This window comes from Artemia franciscana, chromosome 8 (assembly GCF_032884065.1).
Source record: "Artemia franciscana chromosome 8, ASM3288406v1, whole genome shotgun sequence".
Classification (NCBI taxonomy): Eukaryota; Metazoa; Arthropoda; class Branchiopoda; order Anostraca; family Artemiidae; genus Artemia; species Artemia franciscana.
The window spans coordinates 28,509,607-28,527,110 of record NC_088870.1 but is presented as its reverse complement, the minus strand read 5'-3'; the positions used below and the strand labels follow the sequence as shown (position 1 = coordinate 28,527,110).

The 17,504-nt window shown below is 34.6% G+C and overlaps 1 protein-coding gene and 1 long non-coding RNA gene across 15 annotated transcripts in view; one reads left to right on the top strand and one right to left on the bottom strand.

Moving 5' to 3' along the window:
- The window catches only part of LOC136030245 (neuronal acetylcholine receptor subunit alpha-7-like), a 189,257-nt gene that overhangs the window by 31,771 nt on the left and 139,982 nt on the right, over positions 1 to 17,504 (bottom strand). For all 14 annotated transcript variants that reach the window (XM_065709076.1, XM_065709086.1, XM_065709079.1 and 11 more), the window contains 2 exons: positions 14,170 to 14,350; positions 5,709 to 5,781 (listed from right to left, as the gene is read on the bottom strand). In XM_065709076.1, coding sequence (XP_065565148.1) covers positions 5,709 to 5,781; positions 14,170 to 14,350 — 254 coding nt within the window. The remainder of the gene's footprint in view (positions 1 to 5,708; positions 5,782 to 14,169; positions 14,351 to 17,504) is intronic.
- LOC136030248 (uncharacterized) overlaps positions 1,111 to 17,504 on the top strand; it is a 48,192-nt gene continuing 31,798 nt past the window's right edge. The window contains exon 1 of the long non-coding RNA XR_010618221.1: positions 1,111 to 1,442. This is a non-coding gene — a long non-coding RNA (uncharacterized LOC136030248). The remainder of the gene's footprint in view (positions 1,443 to 17,504) is intronic.

The following is a 17,504-nucleotide window of genomic DNA, read 5'->3' as shown; positions in this document are numbered from 1 at the left end:
AGGATTTTCTAGCATTACTATATAAAAAACAATAAAAAAATAAATATGAAAACTTTTTTCAATTGAAAGTAAGGGGTAGCATTGAAACTTAAGACGAACAGAGATTATTACGCATATGAGGGGTTCTAAAAATACTTTAGCATAAAGAGCGAAGTATCTAGGAGGAGATAAATACCTCGCTCTTTATGCTAAGTATTTTTAGTAATTTCAACTATTTATTCTACGGCCTCAAAGAGTGAGGTATTAACGAGGGGACAAACCATCTCGTTTACATAGTAAAAATATAAGAATATAAAAGTTTGTTACGTAAGTTAATTCTTAAGTTACGTATATTTTTTACTAACAAAAACGTTCGTTAAAAATTAAAAGTTCTAGTTGCCTTTTTAAGTAACCGAAAAATTGGAGGGCAACTAGGCCTCAACTAGGCCTCCTTCCCTGCCCCTTATTTCTCAAAATTGTCAGCTTAAAACTAAGAGAAAGCCGTTTTGCCAAAAAAAGAATTAATAGACAAATTTCATTTTAATAATTTATGTGCGGAGAGCCAAAATCAAACATGCATTAAATCAAAAACGTTCAGAAATTAAATAAAAAAAACTAGTTTTTTTAGCTGAAAGTAAGGAGCGACATTAAAACTTAAAATGAACAGAAATTACTCCGTATATGAAATGGGTTGTCCCCTCCACAATCCCTCGCTCTTTGAGCTAAAGTTTGACTCTTTGCCACAATTCTACTTTTTAAACTAATTAAAAACTTTAGAGTAAAGAGCGAGGGATTGTGGAGGGGACAACCCATTTCATATACGGAGTAATTTCTGTTCGTTTTAAGTTTTAATGTCACTCCTTACTTTCAGTTAAAAAAAAACTAGTTTTTTTTTAATGTTTAAAAGAGTTTGAGCAAAGACGCAAGAAAAATCCCATTAAAACCATTTTCAAGAGCGGTATTGAAAAAGTTTACAAGAAACGATTATTACATCCGGCCCACGAGCACTTTTACTGAAAATAATCATTAATAAGCGCCAAAAGAAAAAAAACAAACAAAACAAAACAGTATAATGGCAGAATACTTCAAAGCTTTTTTTTTGAAAATCCGGAAGACAATCACATGAATAAATTTTGCATGCTAAACTAGGTTTTCTATCGAAAGCTAATCCTTTTTGCCAACTACTTTTGTCACCGAGCCAAATTTGGTGGATAAATGCCGCTTACTGGATATTGAGCCAAATGTCTTTTAAGTTAAATAGTCAGGATCACAGTTAACTGGACGGGCTTTTCTAATTGACGCCATTTTTAGTTTTGGTGCTTATGTCACAATTTGTTGTTATTTTGTGCTTCATCATTATTTATTTACTTAGTGATGACTTCAAATTTATATTCTTGTTGTGATTTATGCACTTTATTGAAAGGGAACTCCTGCTGTCGAATCCAGCCTGTATTTCCTGCCAGGTAAGACAAAGGTTGTCACGCTAGTGGCTTATCACTGTTTCTAATGATTTGCTATATTGCCTAAAGAAAAAAAATCACTAAATCAGCAATTAGATCTCTAGATTATTGAAGAAAATCACTAAATCGACCGAACCCACTAAAATCTAGTGATCTTTTTCTTTTTACTGGGTGTCAACCCTGGGTATAACCAGGATGTTTATCCAAACGTGTTTTTTAGCACCGTCGAAGTTATTGAACTACTATTTTCATACAAAAAAGTACCAGGCATTGGAGATAAATTCAGAAAGTCCATTAAAAATGCTGGTTCAACCTCTTAGAGAACTATATTCATATAAATGAAAAATCGACAAGTTTTTAATGTTCAGAAGTAAATAGTTGACAGGTATATTGAGGAAAAACATCTTAGGGTCAAGGAAGCCAAACACACTGCAAAGCAAATGTGTCTGTATAGTTTTCGGTTTATTACATCCCGTAACAATACCAAAGAACGATTTTGGGCCAGAACTGATCAAAATTCAATCCTTGGCAAGTTTTAAGGCCTTTTCTGACGGCACGCATTGTTTATAAGTTCTTGTAATAACTTTTTTTTTTCAAGTATTGGTTTTCCAAATATGAAATATCAAGACAGTGGACTAAAACTTGGTTGAACACAAAAATGTCATACTTAACAATTTTGTTGGTATAATCTCCCGTGTATTATGAGCGACCTTAACTGAAGTGCTTGTAAATCCCAAGTCTTTCTATATTGGTTGTTACAATTTTTTTAAAGCTGAAAGAAACATATAGAAAAAAGACTAAATTTAAAATTTGAAAAAAAATTGAAGGGTTAAGCAGAGATGACTCTTATATGCGGTTCGTTTGAGATATGATGACCCCCAAGCTCTTCGCTTCGATTGGTAAGAAGGATACATACAGCTAACCTAAGCATTAAATAGATTCAAGAGCTTGTATTCTACATAACATACAACTCCCATATTGGACAGAACCAGCAAAAAGTAGCAAACGTAAAAAGACCATATCACATTTTAATAAAAATGTACCACAGGAAAAAAAAGTAGCACTGCCCTGGAAAACAACCACAAATGTTACATTAGTACCATGTGTGGTAATCCTGGGTGAGAACAGTAACAGTAAAAAATTAGTACTCATCTGGGACGTGCATAAAAAGTACTTTGAAGGTGTGTTTGGGGGAGAGGACATATCAAACAAAACGACACGGCTAAAATAAACAAAATCTAGGACATGATTACAAATATCATAAGAGTTTCTGAGGGCTAGGACCAGCGAGCCGCTCCTGCCTGCGTATCCACATACTACACACTATCTCTTTCATAGGAAGTACTAAGCTCTGTACTAAGTGTAGTTTTAGAATATCTTAGTAAAAGATGAGACCACACTAGAGGTACCATTTCTTGTGAAAAAGAGAAAACGGTTATCTGTAGCCCTTATATGCTATTAAATTAAAAAAAAAAAGTTTTTTCGATTCAAAATATGAAGCAAGAGTAAAATTGAGACAGAACACATATTTTTCCGTGCATGAGGGGGACTAAGTTTACACTAAAGTTTTAAAGTTCTGTAACAATATTTCTCATTCAAATTCAACGGTCCTTGTGTATCAGGAATTGTTATTAAATAACTGTGAGGAGGTAGTCCCCTCATGTAGAAAAAACTTGCGCATTTATTTAATTTTTGACCATTTTTCAAATCATGCCAGGATATCCCCTTTCAGGAAATTCCCATGTAAATTTTCCCTGGAAAATTCCTCCGGAAACTTCTTACCGATAGAAAATTCCCCCTCATTCCTCAAAAGATGTCAGTATATTTTCTATATACTTCTTACCGATAGAAAATTCCCCCTCATTCCTCAAAAGATGTCAGTATATTTTCCAATAATAAGAACTACATGTAAATAATGAGCAAATTGTGTAGCTTACAGCCCTTTCTCCAGGGACTAGGGGGGGGGGTATGTCATCCCTAAAGGCATAGTTATTGTTCTTTTCAACTTTACTGAATGAAATGGCTATCTCAAAATTTCGATCGGATGTCTTTGGGGGAAAATCGGTGAGGGAGGGTAAATAGTTGCCCTCCAATCTTTTTGGTCAAATAAATTTGGCACTAGAAACTTTGATTCCCGTTCGAACTAGCCCTCTATCAATCTTCTAGGACCATTGGTTCGATACAATCACTTCTAGGGAAAAAACAAATAAATAAACACGCAACAATGATCTTGCTTCTGGCAAGAAAAAAAAAACGAAAGTCCATATTTTTGTAGATATGATCTTCAAACATTTCCAGTAGGATTATCTGATATGCTGAATCTGACGGTGTAATTTTCATTAAGATCGCTTGACTCTTTTGGGATGTCCCTGCCTTATTCGAAAATCAAGCAAATTTTCTCAGGCTCATAGATTCAGACGGGTAATATTAACCTTAATGAATTTATATATATGGAATCAGCATACGAAGCCAATTCTTCTGATGTATCTATTATTATTATTATCAAAATTTAGTTTTTTGAGTTTCAGTCACTATTAAGTCGACTCGCTTCTTACTTACAGTTTGTTGCCACAAACCGTCCGATTCTGTTTCTTATTAAATAAAAAAACTAGTTTTTTTTTAACTGAAAGTAAGGAGCGACATTAAACCTTAAAACGAACAGAAATTACTCCGAGTATGAAAGGGGCTGTTCCCTTCTCAACGCCCCGCTCTTTACGCTAAAGTTTGACTCTTTCTCTCAATTCTACTTTATTAAACCGTAAAAAACTGTTTTGTTACGTGTTTTGTATGTGTTTTTTTTTCCAGGGGTTATCGTATCGACCAAGTGGGGCTAGAATGTCGCAAGACGGCTCATTCTAATGGATATGAAAAGTTCAAGTACCCTTTTTAAGTGACCAAAAAATTGAAGGCCACCTAGGCCCCCTCCCACGCTCATTTTCTTCCTTAAGTTTCAAAATTTTGAGATAGCCATTTTGTTCGGCATAGTCGAAACCATAAGAACTGTTTCTTTGGGGATGACTTACTCCCCCACAGTCCCTGGGAGAGGGGCTGCAAGTTACAAACTTTGACCAGTGTTTACATACAGTAATGGTTATTGGAAAGTGTACAAACGTTTTCAGGTGGATTTTTTTTTTGGGGGGGGGGGTTGAGGGGAGGGGGCTATGTGGGAAGGTCTTTCCTTGGAGGAAGATGTCATAGGGGAAGAAAAATTCAATGAAGGGGGTGCAGGATTTTCTAGCATTACTATAAAAAAAAAACAATGAAAAAATAAACATGAAAAGGTTTTTTCCATTGAAAGTAAGGAGTAGCATTAAAACTTAAAACGAACAGAGATTATTACGCATATGAGGGGTTCTTCTCCTCCTAAATATCTCGCTCTTTATGCTAAAGTATTTTTAATAATTTCAAAAGAGCTATTTATTCTAATTAAGATACTAATCAAGATACTCGGCTGTCATAATTAAAAGTACGATGTATGCCATTTTCATCGAAAACAAGTTATGTATGTCTCGTGAATAAACTGAGCACAATGAATCGAATGGTGCAGTCAGAATTGTCCTTTTTGTTCCATTACGAAAATAAAAAAAGAGATATACGCCAGTTTTGACAAAAAAGGATTATCTTAATGAACTGTAATGGCATTTGTCTTCTTTTTTGCCAAGGAAAAGGAGACATTCGCCAAAAATGGATTAATTTTGAATTTCACTCAGAATGCTTTAGACAGAAGAGGATAGGAATTATCTGCATGAAAAAGGAGACATACACCATAAAATGGAATAATTTTCAATTTGCTCGGAATATTTAGATTTAATTTATACAGCATAAAAGAGTATAAAAGGTTAGCTAAAGGTATGTTCCCTTAATCTCCATTAGCCTCATCCTTCAGAGCGACCACAGCCAACAAACTTTTCTCTGCTTTTTTGGCTCTCCTGAAAAATTATAAAAACGGCGTATATTGGACTTCTAATTATCACAGCCGTGCTGTTTGGACACATATCAGTGGTTATTTCCATCAAACCCTTGTCTTCCGATTTTACATTTGACAAATGCACTAAATTATACAAGTGGTCATTAAAAAATAGGGTTAACAAGTGGTTAGCCTGAGGAATCAGCTTTCACGAGGAGCAAACTGTAAAAAACTTGGAAATATACTGGTCTGTTGCGCTAAATCTTTAATCCTACCGCTGTGAACGCTCGAAGCTTCATATTTAAAACACAAAGACATAAAAATCGATGTTCGAAAAGAAAATAAGTTGTAAGTATTCTTACCCAATAATGACCATTCTCCATTCGTTACAAATGAACTTGTATCGCCTTCGTCGGCATTGAGTTGCAAATCCAGCTAAAATTAAATAAGTTGTCAGAATATGGTACAAAAACTTTAAATGTCAAGTGCATTATAAAAAAGGTATATTTTTTTTTACTAACTATTAGTTGAGAAATATTTCTGAAGAAAAAAGTTTTTCGAAGGGAAGTAAAGAGTCATATTAAAACCAAAGACAAGCAGAAGTAAAGCATTTAATAATTCAGATCCAAAATGAACAGAAATTAATATACATGGATAAATGAGTCCCAAAATGAACAAAATTAAAATGAATAAACAAATCAAACAAACAGATAAAATACTACTATAGATAATTAAATGATCCCTAGTCGGGAATTAAATAAATATTCAAACTAAAAACAATACGAACTGAAATTACAACCGGCAGGAGCAAGGTTACAGCCTGCTATCAAACAGTTCGTGGTAAAGAACTGTAGTAAGGAGCGACCCGGCTCAAAAGTAATGGAAACTCTAAAAAGTGGAATTTTGATACCAATAGTTACATCAAAAGAATCGTATTTTAATGCTGATTTTAAATATGTAAGTTTCATCAAGATTAATCTTACTCATCAAAAGTTACGAGCCTGAGAAAATTCGCGTAATTTTAGAAAATAGGAGAAAACACCCCCTTAAAGTCGTACAATCTTAACGAAAATCACACCATCAGATTCAACCTATCAGAAAACCTTGTTGTAGAAGTTTCAAGCTCCTCTCTACAAAAATGTGTAATTTTGCATTTTTTGCCAGAAGACAGATCACGGATGCGTGTTTATTTTGTTTTTTTTTGTTTGTTTGTTTTTTTCCCAGAGGTAATCTTATCGAATGAGTGGTTCTGTAATGTCACGAGAGGGCTCATTCTAACAGAAATAAAAAGTTCTAGTGCCCTTTCTAAGTGACAAAAAAATTGGAGGGCACCTAGGCCCCCTCCCACGCTCATTTTCCCCAAAAGTCACCAGATCAAAATCCTGAGATAGCCACGTTATTCACCATAGTCGAAAAACCTAATAACTATGTCTGTGGGGACGACTTACTCTCCCGCAGTCCCCATAGGAGGGGCTGCAATTTACAAACTTTGACCTGTGTTTACATACAGTAATGGTTACTGGGAAGTGTACAGACGTTTTCAGGTTTTTTTTTGGGTTTAGGGGGGAGATTTGAGGGGGGGGGGGTTACGTGGGAGGATATTTCCACGGAGGAAGTTCTCATTGGGGAAGAGAATTTCAATGAAGGGGGCACAGGATATCCTAGCATTATTTGAAAAAACAATGAAAAATTAAATATAAAATTTTTTTTCTACTGAAAGTAAGAAGCAGCATTAAAACTTAAAACGAACAAAAATTATTACACATATGAGGGGTTTACCCCCCCCCCCATTACTCACTATTTACGGTAAAGTATTTTTAGTAATTTCAACTATTTATTCTACGGCCTTTGTGATTCAGAGGTCATTCTTAAAGAATTGGGACAGAATTTAAGCTTTAGTGTAAAGAGCGAGGTATCGACGAGCAGTGAACCCCCTCATATACGCAATAAAAACATATGAATATAGAAGTTCGTTACGTAAGTTAATTCGTAAGTTATGCATATTTTTTACCAATGAATACGCTCGTAAAAAATTAAAAGTTCTAATTGCATTTTTAAGTAATCAAAAAATTGGAGGGGAACTAGGCTCCTCCCTCGCTCCTTTTTTCTCAAAATCTTCCGATTTATTGCGATTAATTAATGTGCAAATTTTGTTTTAATTATTAAAGTGCCAAGAACAAAACATGCATTAATTCAAAACATCCATAAATTATTTAAAAAAAAGTTTTTTTTAAATGAAAGAAAGGAGCAGTATTTAAACTTAAAATGAACAGAAATTACTCCTTATATAAATGGGGCTTTTCCTCCTCAACGCCCCGCTCTTTACGCTAAGGTTTCTTACTGTTTTAAGAAGTATAGTTAAGAGAAAGAGTCAAACTTTAGCGTAAAGAGCGAGGCGTTGAGGAGGAAAAGCCCCTTTTATATACGGAGCAATTTCTGTTCGTTTTAAGTTATAATATTGCTCCTTTCTTTCATTTAATAAACTTGTTTTTTTTTAAATAATTTATGGATGTTCTTGAATTAATCCATGTTTGGTTCTTAAAATGATTTTCAATCCGAGTGGTATTTGTAATCTGGTTGGTGTGTTTTTATTTTTTATGGTTTGTAGTGTATGGTGAAATCCCAGCGGTCATATTAAAACCAATGTTTTAATTAAACCATATTTTACCTTAATAATCAAATCCATGATTTAATTAAATCCGTAATTAAATCCAATATTTAAATCCATTTTAATAATTATTTAATAATTAAAACCATGTTTTATTTTTACAATATTTGAAACAACACAAAAAACCACTTAAATTACAAGGCTAACCAAAGTTTACAAATAAGAGTTGTGCCATCCTCACCCTCCCCCAGACCCGCTCAACGGTTTGATGTCATTTGAATTTCAGATGGAATGCTATAACATTGCCTATAGTACAGAGGCATAAGGTTTCAATGTTTTATTGTTGTTATTTTTCCCCACAGGCACTCAGCACGTAGGGGGTCGTTGTATAAACATCGGAGTGGGTTCATTCGATTGAAAATCAGAAGTTCTAGTCCCCTCTCTAAGAGTGAAAATTGATCAAAGGAAAACTATCCCCCTCCAACCCTCTTTTTCCCAAATGCATTCAATAAAAATTTGAGACAGCCATTTTGTTCAAAATAGTCCAAAAGTCAAATAACTATGTCTTCGAGGTTGACAAAAGCCCCCAGCGCCCGGTGACAAGGGTTGTAACTTATGCAAGTTGCCCATTGTTAACATATAAGGTTTTTATGGAAGGGTGGTCACATAAACTTCGAAGGAAGCTAAATCGATTTGAAACCAAAAGTTCTAGTTCCCTTGTTAAGAGGAAAAAGTGATCGGAGGGCAACTGGCACCCAAGACATTTTTTCTCCAAATGTACTGATCAAAATTTCAAATAGCTATTTTGTTCAAAATAGTCCAAAGAGAAAGTAACTATCCCTCTTTGGCTAATCTAAGTTACCAAAAAGACGTATTTGTAACAAATAGGAACGGGTAAAGGTATTAACTTGAAACTTTCAAAGCCAAAAATGCTTCTGGTTGACTGGTTACGACTGCAAGTGTGACTGCTCCCAACTGCAACGGCAACTGCAACTTCTACTGCATCTGGTTGTGACTACTATCAGGGAAAGTTCATGGGGATGTCGAACTTTAACATTGAAAAAATACCGCTTTGATTTTTTAATTCCTGGATGAAACTTCGATGATGAAAAAAAGCTTTAATGTTGAAATGGATTATATTGAAAAACTTGAAACTTTTCCAATCAAAAACGAACAGAAATTAATAAAAAAAAAGTCCGAAAAAGAAGTTCTTCCATGAAAAGTAAAAAACCATATTAAAACAAAGACAATAAAAATAAATTCCTACAATAATTAAAACTCAAAATGACCAAAGTTATCATTAAGGAATAAATGAAACCCAAAAAGAAAAACAAATTATATAAACAATTATAGTAAACAACCATACAACAGGTACTAATACAAATGAATAAATAAATCTTAAAACGAGTAAAACTTAAATTGAAAATTCAAATCAAACTTGAAACGAACAAAATCACTACAAACAAAAATTTGGCAACTGCCCTCCCCCCTATCTGTGAAAATCTAAAGCGTACTGCATCATTTGGGCTTTACTGAAAACAATTTATATCATAAATATTTTCTTTTGTACTCACAAAATAGAAAATACAAAAAAATACAGTAAAATAAAATCTTGAAATGCTGTGCTGTCAGCAACTTAAATCATTATATATCAAATATTCAGTTTAATTTTATTTGTTCTTTCGAAGGACTGTCAATAAAGCGCAAGTGACACTTTGGGCAAGAATTTGGAGATTTTATTTAACGCACAAAATAGACAAACACATCAAATAGTTCTTGGTAGCAAACATAAAGTAAGGAGTGACACGTCTCAACAGTAACCGAAATTCTAAAAAAAGGAGGTTTGATAACAATAGATATATGAAAAGAATTGATCTTTTATGCTGATTAGATAAAAAAAAAACAAGTTTTTTTAACTGAAAGTAAGGAGCGACATTAAAACTTAAAACAAACAGAAATTACTTCGTATATGAAAGAGGCTGCTTCCTCATCAACGCCCCGCTCTTTTCGCTAAAGTTTGACTCTTTCTCTCAATTCTTCTTTTTAAAACAGTAAAAAACACAAAAAAAACATAGTTATAAGGATTTTCGACTACGCTGAATAAAATGGCTATCTAACTTTTCATTTCCGTTAGAATGAGCTCTCTTGCAACATTCTAGGACAACTGGGTCGATACGATCACCCCTGGGGAAAAAAACAAAGAAACAAAAAAACAAACACGCATCCTTGATCTGCCTTCTGGCAAAAAATGCAAAATTCCACATTTTTGTAGATAGGAGCCTGAAACTTCTACAGTAGGGTTCTCTGATACGCTGAATCTGGTGGTGTGATTTTCGTGTGATTCTATGACTTTTAGGGGGTGTTTCCCCCTATTTTCTAAAATAACACAAAATATTTCAGGCTCGTAACTTTGGATGGGTAAGACTAAACTTGATGAAACTTATATATTTAAAATCAGCATTAAAATGCGATTCTTTTGATGTAGCTATTGATATCAAAATTCCATTTTTTAGAGTTTTGGTTACTATTGAGCCGGGTAGCTCCTTACTACAGTTCGTTACCACGAACTGTTTGATTCCTAATATATGAAGTCCATTAAGTTTAATGTTACCCATCAAAAGTTACCAGCCGGAGAATTCTCGGAAAAGGGGAAAAGCCCCAAAAAGTTTCATAGTCTTAATAATAATCATGCAATAAGATTAAGTATTTAATAGAACCGTACTGCAGAGGTTTCAAGCTCCCATATATAAAAACGTGGAATACTTTATTTTTTTTTGTCAGAAGAAAAATCACAGATACGTCTTTACCTGTTTTTATTTTTTGTTTTATTTCTCAGGGGTGATCATATCAAACCAGTGGTTTTTAGTGGTTTAGGACTCTAGTTCGGCATTGTGGAGTGACATGCATGATAGGTGTAGCATAAGTGGGAGGAGACAGTAGCAAAGGCAATCAAAGGGTTAAAATTAACCTTGCACTTGATGCCCATTTAATTGGACAATCTGTCTTGGCTTTTTCTACAATTGGCCGCCATGACTTTGACTTTTCCCACAACTATTCCCTTTTTTTATTCAAAAATCAACGGACTCATTTGATCAGATGTCGAAAATTTCATAACGCTCTACAAGAAATCAAAAAAGTTGGAGATCAGCCAGCCTTGTCCCACTCTTTTCTTTCCCTAAGGTCTTTTGATAAGAATTTTGATATAGCCGTTTTGTTCAGCACAATTGAAAGGTGCAGTAACTATGCCTTTATTGATAACATGACCCCCCCCCCCCCCAAAAAAAAAACCCTACGGAAAGTTCTGCAAGTAACAAAATCAGCCAATTATTTACGTATAGGCTAGTATGTTATTGGGAAGTATAGATACATTATTTTGTGCGTGTGTTTGGGGGGGCATTTTAAACTTGTGGGTATTTTTCATGCTAAAAATTGTCCCAAGGTAGGGAAGCTTGTCATTGATAAGAGCTTTTCGGATGTATTTCCTTATAATTTTAATGGTCTGTCTCAGTTGAGCAAGTCTGACGCTAAAATTATGTCAAAACTAGATCTGCGTTGCATGGGCAACGTGAGATGTTGCGGCAACCTTTGTTAGACTTTGCCGAGTAAATTGTTGCAAGAGCAACACTTTGGTTTTGCTTCCTCGCTTCGATTAAACGCTGAAGTTGTTAATCTGTAAGGATCTTAAAATAAATACTATGTACACCAACTCGAAAAAGTTGCAAACCCCTCATTGCAACTAGCAGAAGTTGCAAACCCCTCATCGCCGAAGATGATTGTACCCTAACAGCCAATTATTACTTACAAGTAACCTACATGTCTTACCACTGGAACCAAATTGGTCTTACCATCAAATACACCGGAAACAAATAACAGGTACACCAACTACCAAAAGTTGCGAGCCCCTCATTGCCGAAGATGATTATGAGCTAACAGCCGACTGTTACTTCAAACTCCCCTTATATGTCTTACAATTGATATCGGCCTATTTTTGGTTTCAGTTTATATCTTACTGCTGAAGTTGTCAACCCCTTTAAACTTTCAAACTGGTATATCTCATGAAGGAATTGTTCTACCAAAAAATTTATAAAATATACTTTGATCAGCTCATCAAGAGCTATCGACTGCCGTCAAAAAAATTTATTTGTCTTAGTTCAAAAGTTCACTTTTTTGCCGTAGGCCAAGTTTCTAACGTCATCACTTAGAAAGGAACAAAGAATAAACTCTAATTTCTTTAGCAATGAGAGAACTTTTAAAGTTTAAGAGGCACATCTGATATCATTTGTGTATCACCCTATTTTTGGTTTCAGTCCGTACCTTACTACTGAAGTTGTCAACCCCTTTTTAACTTTCAAATTGATATATCTCATGAAGGAATTTCTCAACCAAAAAATTGGATGATATGTACTTTGATCAGCTCATCAAGAGCTATCGACTGCTGTAAAAAAATCTATCTGTTGTAGTTCAAAAGTTGACTTTTCTGCCGTACGCCAAGTTTCTAACATCATCACTTAGAAAGGATAAACTCTAATTTCTTTAACAATGAGAGAACTTTTAAATGTTAAGAGGCACACCTGATACCATTTCTCTACCGCAATCCCAAGTGCAAAAAATTGAAAGATAAACTCAGCTGAAATCACGAACAGAAATGGGTAAAAACAATAGATTTTTGGCCCAAGCAAAGAGTTCTACGAAGCTTTCCAAAATACAAAATCATATTCATCAATCCAGCGTAAGGTCCACAGTTTTCGTAAAAATCGCAGAGGTTAGACCTTTACTACTTTCTAGGAATAAGCTGAAATCGGAGTGCTAGGGAAAAAAAGAAAGAAAAAAAAACAAGAAAAAACCAAAGTGTTGCTCTCGCAACACAATTCATGTTATTGATAAATCTTGGCATTTTTATTGACAGGTATGATTATGGTTTGGCTGTGGCACACCACAAATAGAGAACTAGTTGTTCTCTTATTTCACATAATGAAAAAAAAAAATCTAATTTTGCTTCATTTTGAAGACTTTTCAAGATTTTATGTTGGAATTCCTTTGGTGTTTGTCTATATTCATTTTATTTGAGGGTAGCTTTCCATGCCACTTTGAGAAATGAACTGCAATAGGCCTAGGTTGAATATTTTCAAAGTGGAAAAAGAAATTTGAAATATTTTAAACAATAAGTCCTTCATGCTAATGACCCATAGCTACCTACTCTTGGCCAAATTTGAATGTGACCAGAGAAATACAAATTTAACCCTCCATTTTACAAATAAACATACAAAGACACAGCTTAGGAACTAAATAACCTTTCCTCTCTTTTCATTATAGTTTACCGGCAAAACTCTAGTTTGGCTACTTCTTGCTATCTTGGAAAGGGGTTAGGTGGGAAAAATGAAACTTAGTAATGGATCCAGGGCGAAAACATACTCTGGGAAGGTATTGCCAAGCTTCTAAGATAACCCTCTTCTGATTTCTAAGTCTTAGAAATTTGCTTACTTGACAGGTCTAAACCTATTGAAATATTTAAAAACAACATACTACCTTAATTTTTAGTTATTAGTTTCTTTTTCTCTGGTTTTAGTTCTGAAGATGCAATTCCTGTTGTTTAAGAAGAATTTTAAGCCATATTGATCGGGTTTTTCTAAATTTTTAGAAATTTATTTGCAGATCTTTGAATTGTCATTAATTGGGATTAAGTAAAGTTGTGAAGATGAAAACAGTTTTATTATAATTCATTAAATCAGAAGATCTACTTTGCAGGTTTTCACTTTCATAATACAAAGATTTTTAAAGGTCATGAAAGGTCAGAGCCCTCAAAGGGGAGAAGGAGTAGAGGTAGGTGCTTCAAAACAACTTCTGATGACACATTTTATTCTGCAGCCCTGTCCCTGAAAGATTCACTTCCGTAACCCTAACCCCTTTTCAAGATAGTAAAAAGTAGCTAAACTAGAATTTTACCTAGCCTACCTCCAAAACATACTATGAAGTAAGGATTTCTTAACAAAACATAGTCTACCCCAAAAGGAGGTATTTCCAACTCCTTTTCCTTGCGCCACTTGGCACCTCAGGTTTTTAGCCCTTACATATCATCATTTTTTTTAGGAATAATTTTTCAGAAATTTGTAATCCAGAATTTGAAAAATATTTTTCAGGTTTAAAATACCGAATTTCTGTCTAACTCTGTAAAGAGAAAAAAAATATAAGAAACGTTACAAAACAATATTTCTTACCATAAATCCATTGTATGTCCAACTGCCGAACTTCATATCACATTTTTGATCATCAAAAGGAAACCAAGTAATATCAATTTTGCAAGTTGATTTAAAAATACCAGGGGGTAAATAAAAGCAGCTACCATTATTACGAACTACCACATTTGTTGGAAAAGTACTATCAAAACCTTCATCTGCACTGAAAAATAAGGATTATATTAAAAGCTCCAAATCCTGTTCGTTTGGTTTAATCGAATAAATAAAAACGAGTTGTTTTACTGAACATAAAAAAATTATTCTACATATAATGGGGATCCAAGCTCCTTACGCTAAAGCCCAATTATGGCTTTCTAGAAAGTAGTTTGGACTGCAACAAATTGGGGTGAACGGTGACCGCAAATATTTTATTCATAGAATAAATTTTAAAACATTTGAAAGGAATATTCTATTACTTAAAACAAATGCAAACTTTCCCCCTATCATTCTCACATCATTGTCATAGAAAAGTTAAACTTTTGTTTTACCACATTGCTCCTATGGTAGAACATTCAATCTTGAAATATTGGGATAAAAAGTCAGAAAATAGCGTAAATGGGGGGAGGATTGATACCCCTTGTATTTATAATAGGTTTCTCTCTCTTTTAAATGTTAACTTCAAGCTTTATGTTTATAAATTAGTACTTTTTCTGTTAATTTTTGCTCATTTTTAATATCATATTCATATGTTTCCTAGATACGAAGCAACGACACCCTCCGTCAACCTTCTCCCCTTTACCCTTCAGCTAAACCAGTTATTGATTTCCTTTTAAATTGGCATTTTCCTTTAAAATTAATGTTTTCGTTCATGTCAGAGGGGAGCTGTCTCAACTAAGCATCCACATTGCACGCTTAGTCCAAATACATTCCACTAAATGAAGGCAGGCTAGGGAAAAATTCTTCCCTGAATGTTAATTAAATAAAGAAAAAAAGTTTTTTTTCAACTGAAAGTAAGGATCAACATTAAAACTTAAAACGAAAAGGAATTATTAAGTGTATAAGGGGGAGGGGTCACCCCCTCGTCAATACCTCGGTCTTTACGCTAAAGTTTATTTTTTTGTTCCAGTTATTTAAGAATGACTTCTGAATCGCAAAGGCCGTTTAATTAGAATAATAAGCTCTTTTAAAAATGCTAAAAATAACTTTAGCATAAAGAGAGAGGTGATGAGGAGAGGACGGTCCCTCTTATAACGTAATACTTTCTGTTCATTTTAAGTTTTGATGTTGTTACTTTCAGTTGGAAAAACTTGTTTTTTTATTATTTAATTTTTGATCGCTTCTAAATAATGCTGGGAAGTCCGACCCCTCCATTGAAAATTCCCTTCCCCCACAAAAAATCCCTCCAAGGTAAGATCCTCCCACGTAACCCCCCTCCACCAGAAAAATCCCCTCTGAAAAAGTCTGTATTTCCCAATAACGAATACTATACACATCATGTAAACAATGGGTAAAGTTTTTAGCTTGTAGCCCTTCCTCTACCGACTTTGGGGGTCAAGTCATCCTCAAAGACACAGTTATTGCATTTTTTGAAAATGCTGAAAAACTTGGCTATCTCAAAATTTCGGTCGGGTCAATTTCGAGAAAAATGAGCGTGGGAGGGGGGCTAGCTGCCCTCCAACATTTGTGGTCCCTTAAAAAGGGTATTAAAACTTCTTATTTCTGATCAAATGAGCTCTATCCCTATCTTCTACAATAAATGGATCGATACGATCGCCCCTGGGGGAAAATAAACAAACAAACAAACAAAAAACAAACAAATAAACAAGAATCCGTGATCTTTCTTCCGGCAAAACATGCAAAATTCTACATTTTTGAACATAGGAGCTTGAAACCTCTACAGTAGGGTTAACTGATATGCTGAATTTGGAGGAATTGTTTTCTTTAAGATCACTTGATGTTTTGGGGGTGTTTAACCCCTTTTTCAAAAATTGGGAAAATTTTCTCAGGCTCTTAACTTTTGATGGGTGACATTAAATTTGATGAATGTTACATATTTTAAATAAGCATTAAAATCCGATTCTATTGATGCATCTATTGTTATTAAAACTCTGTTTCATAGAGTTTCGGTTACTATTGAGTCGCGTCGCTCCTTACTTACAGTTCGTTACCACGAACTGTTTGATCTGAACAACAGTTCATAGAATATAATGAATGTCATGAATGTTGAGAAGGGAGACCTCTGCCATACTATATTTATGATTCTGCAATGAAAAGATTTATAAATAAATATTGTTTTTTAGAGGCAACACTATAGCGTTACTTATAGTGAAAATCAATAAGACTTCTATGTTGTTGTTTTTTTTCAGACGCACTTCATATGAAAGGAGTGATCATTTAAACTTTGAAGAGGGCTCATTCGATTGGAAATCAGAAAGCCTTGTGTCCTTTTTAAGAGTCAGAAGGGACCGAAAGACAGCTAACCCCCCTCCTCCATACCCTTTTTTCTCCAAATGCACCTGATTGAACTTTCGAAGTAGCCATTTTGTTCAAAATAGTCCAAACATAACAATACCCCCGGGATTGAAAAAAAAACACCACAGCCAGGGGCGCCATTTGGACCAAATCTTGGGGTGGACATAAACTCCATCTTGCCCCCACCCCCGACTCACTTTGTGTCGCGTAATCATCTAGGAAATGGGCATTTGACAGAACTCGAGAATTTTATTATGTATCTTACCTACTTTCAAAGTTTCCAATAATTAATAGTAAATAGCGTAATTACCCCAAGGGTCGTCAAGTAATTACGCTCTTTGATTAATAGGCGTGCAGTAATTTCAAATCAATTGGACAGAATGGATTATGTTGGACATAATGGATTATTATGGCCGGCAAAGGGCCCTTTGTGGTTGAAGCTTTGGCCCCCCTGGAAAATCTGGGGTGGGCATTTGCCCACCCCTGACCCCCCCAAATGGCGCCTCTGACCACAGCCCGGGGGTAAGGGTTGTAAGCTATGCAAGTTACCCATTGATAGCGCAAAACGTTTTTATTAAAGAGATGGTAGCATAAACCTCAGAGGAGGCTTATTTGATCCGACATCAAAAACCCTTAGAGTCAAAAGTGATTTAAGAGCAACAAGTTCAGTAGTTCAGTACTGAACTAGCTTTCAAAGTGAGAACATCTCAAATAATCGGATTATATTGATTCAGAGTTCAAAGTAAAAGGATTTGCTTTGAATTGGATATGTATGAACTGTGAGTAAAACCGGTTTACTTTAATGTGACTAAATTTGGTAAAATTCTAGTCCATTGACTTCTTGCTATCTTGGAAAGTTGTTGGGCTAGAGAATTGAAACTTTCAGGGATGTGTCTACAGGCTAA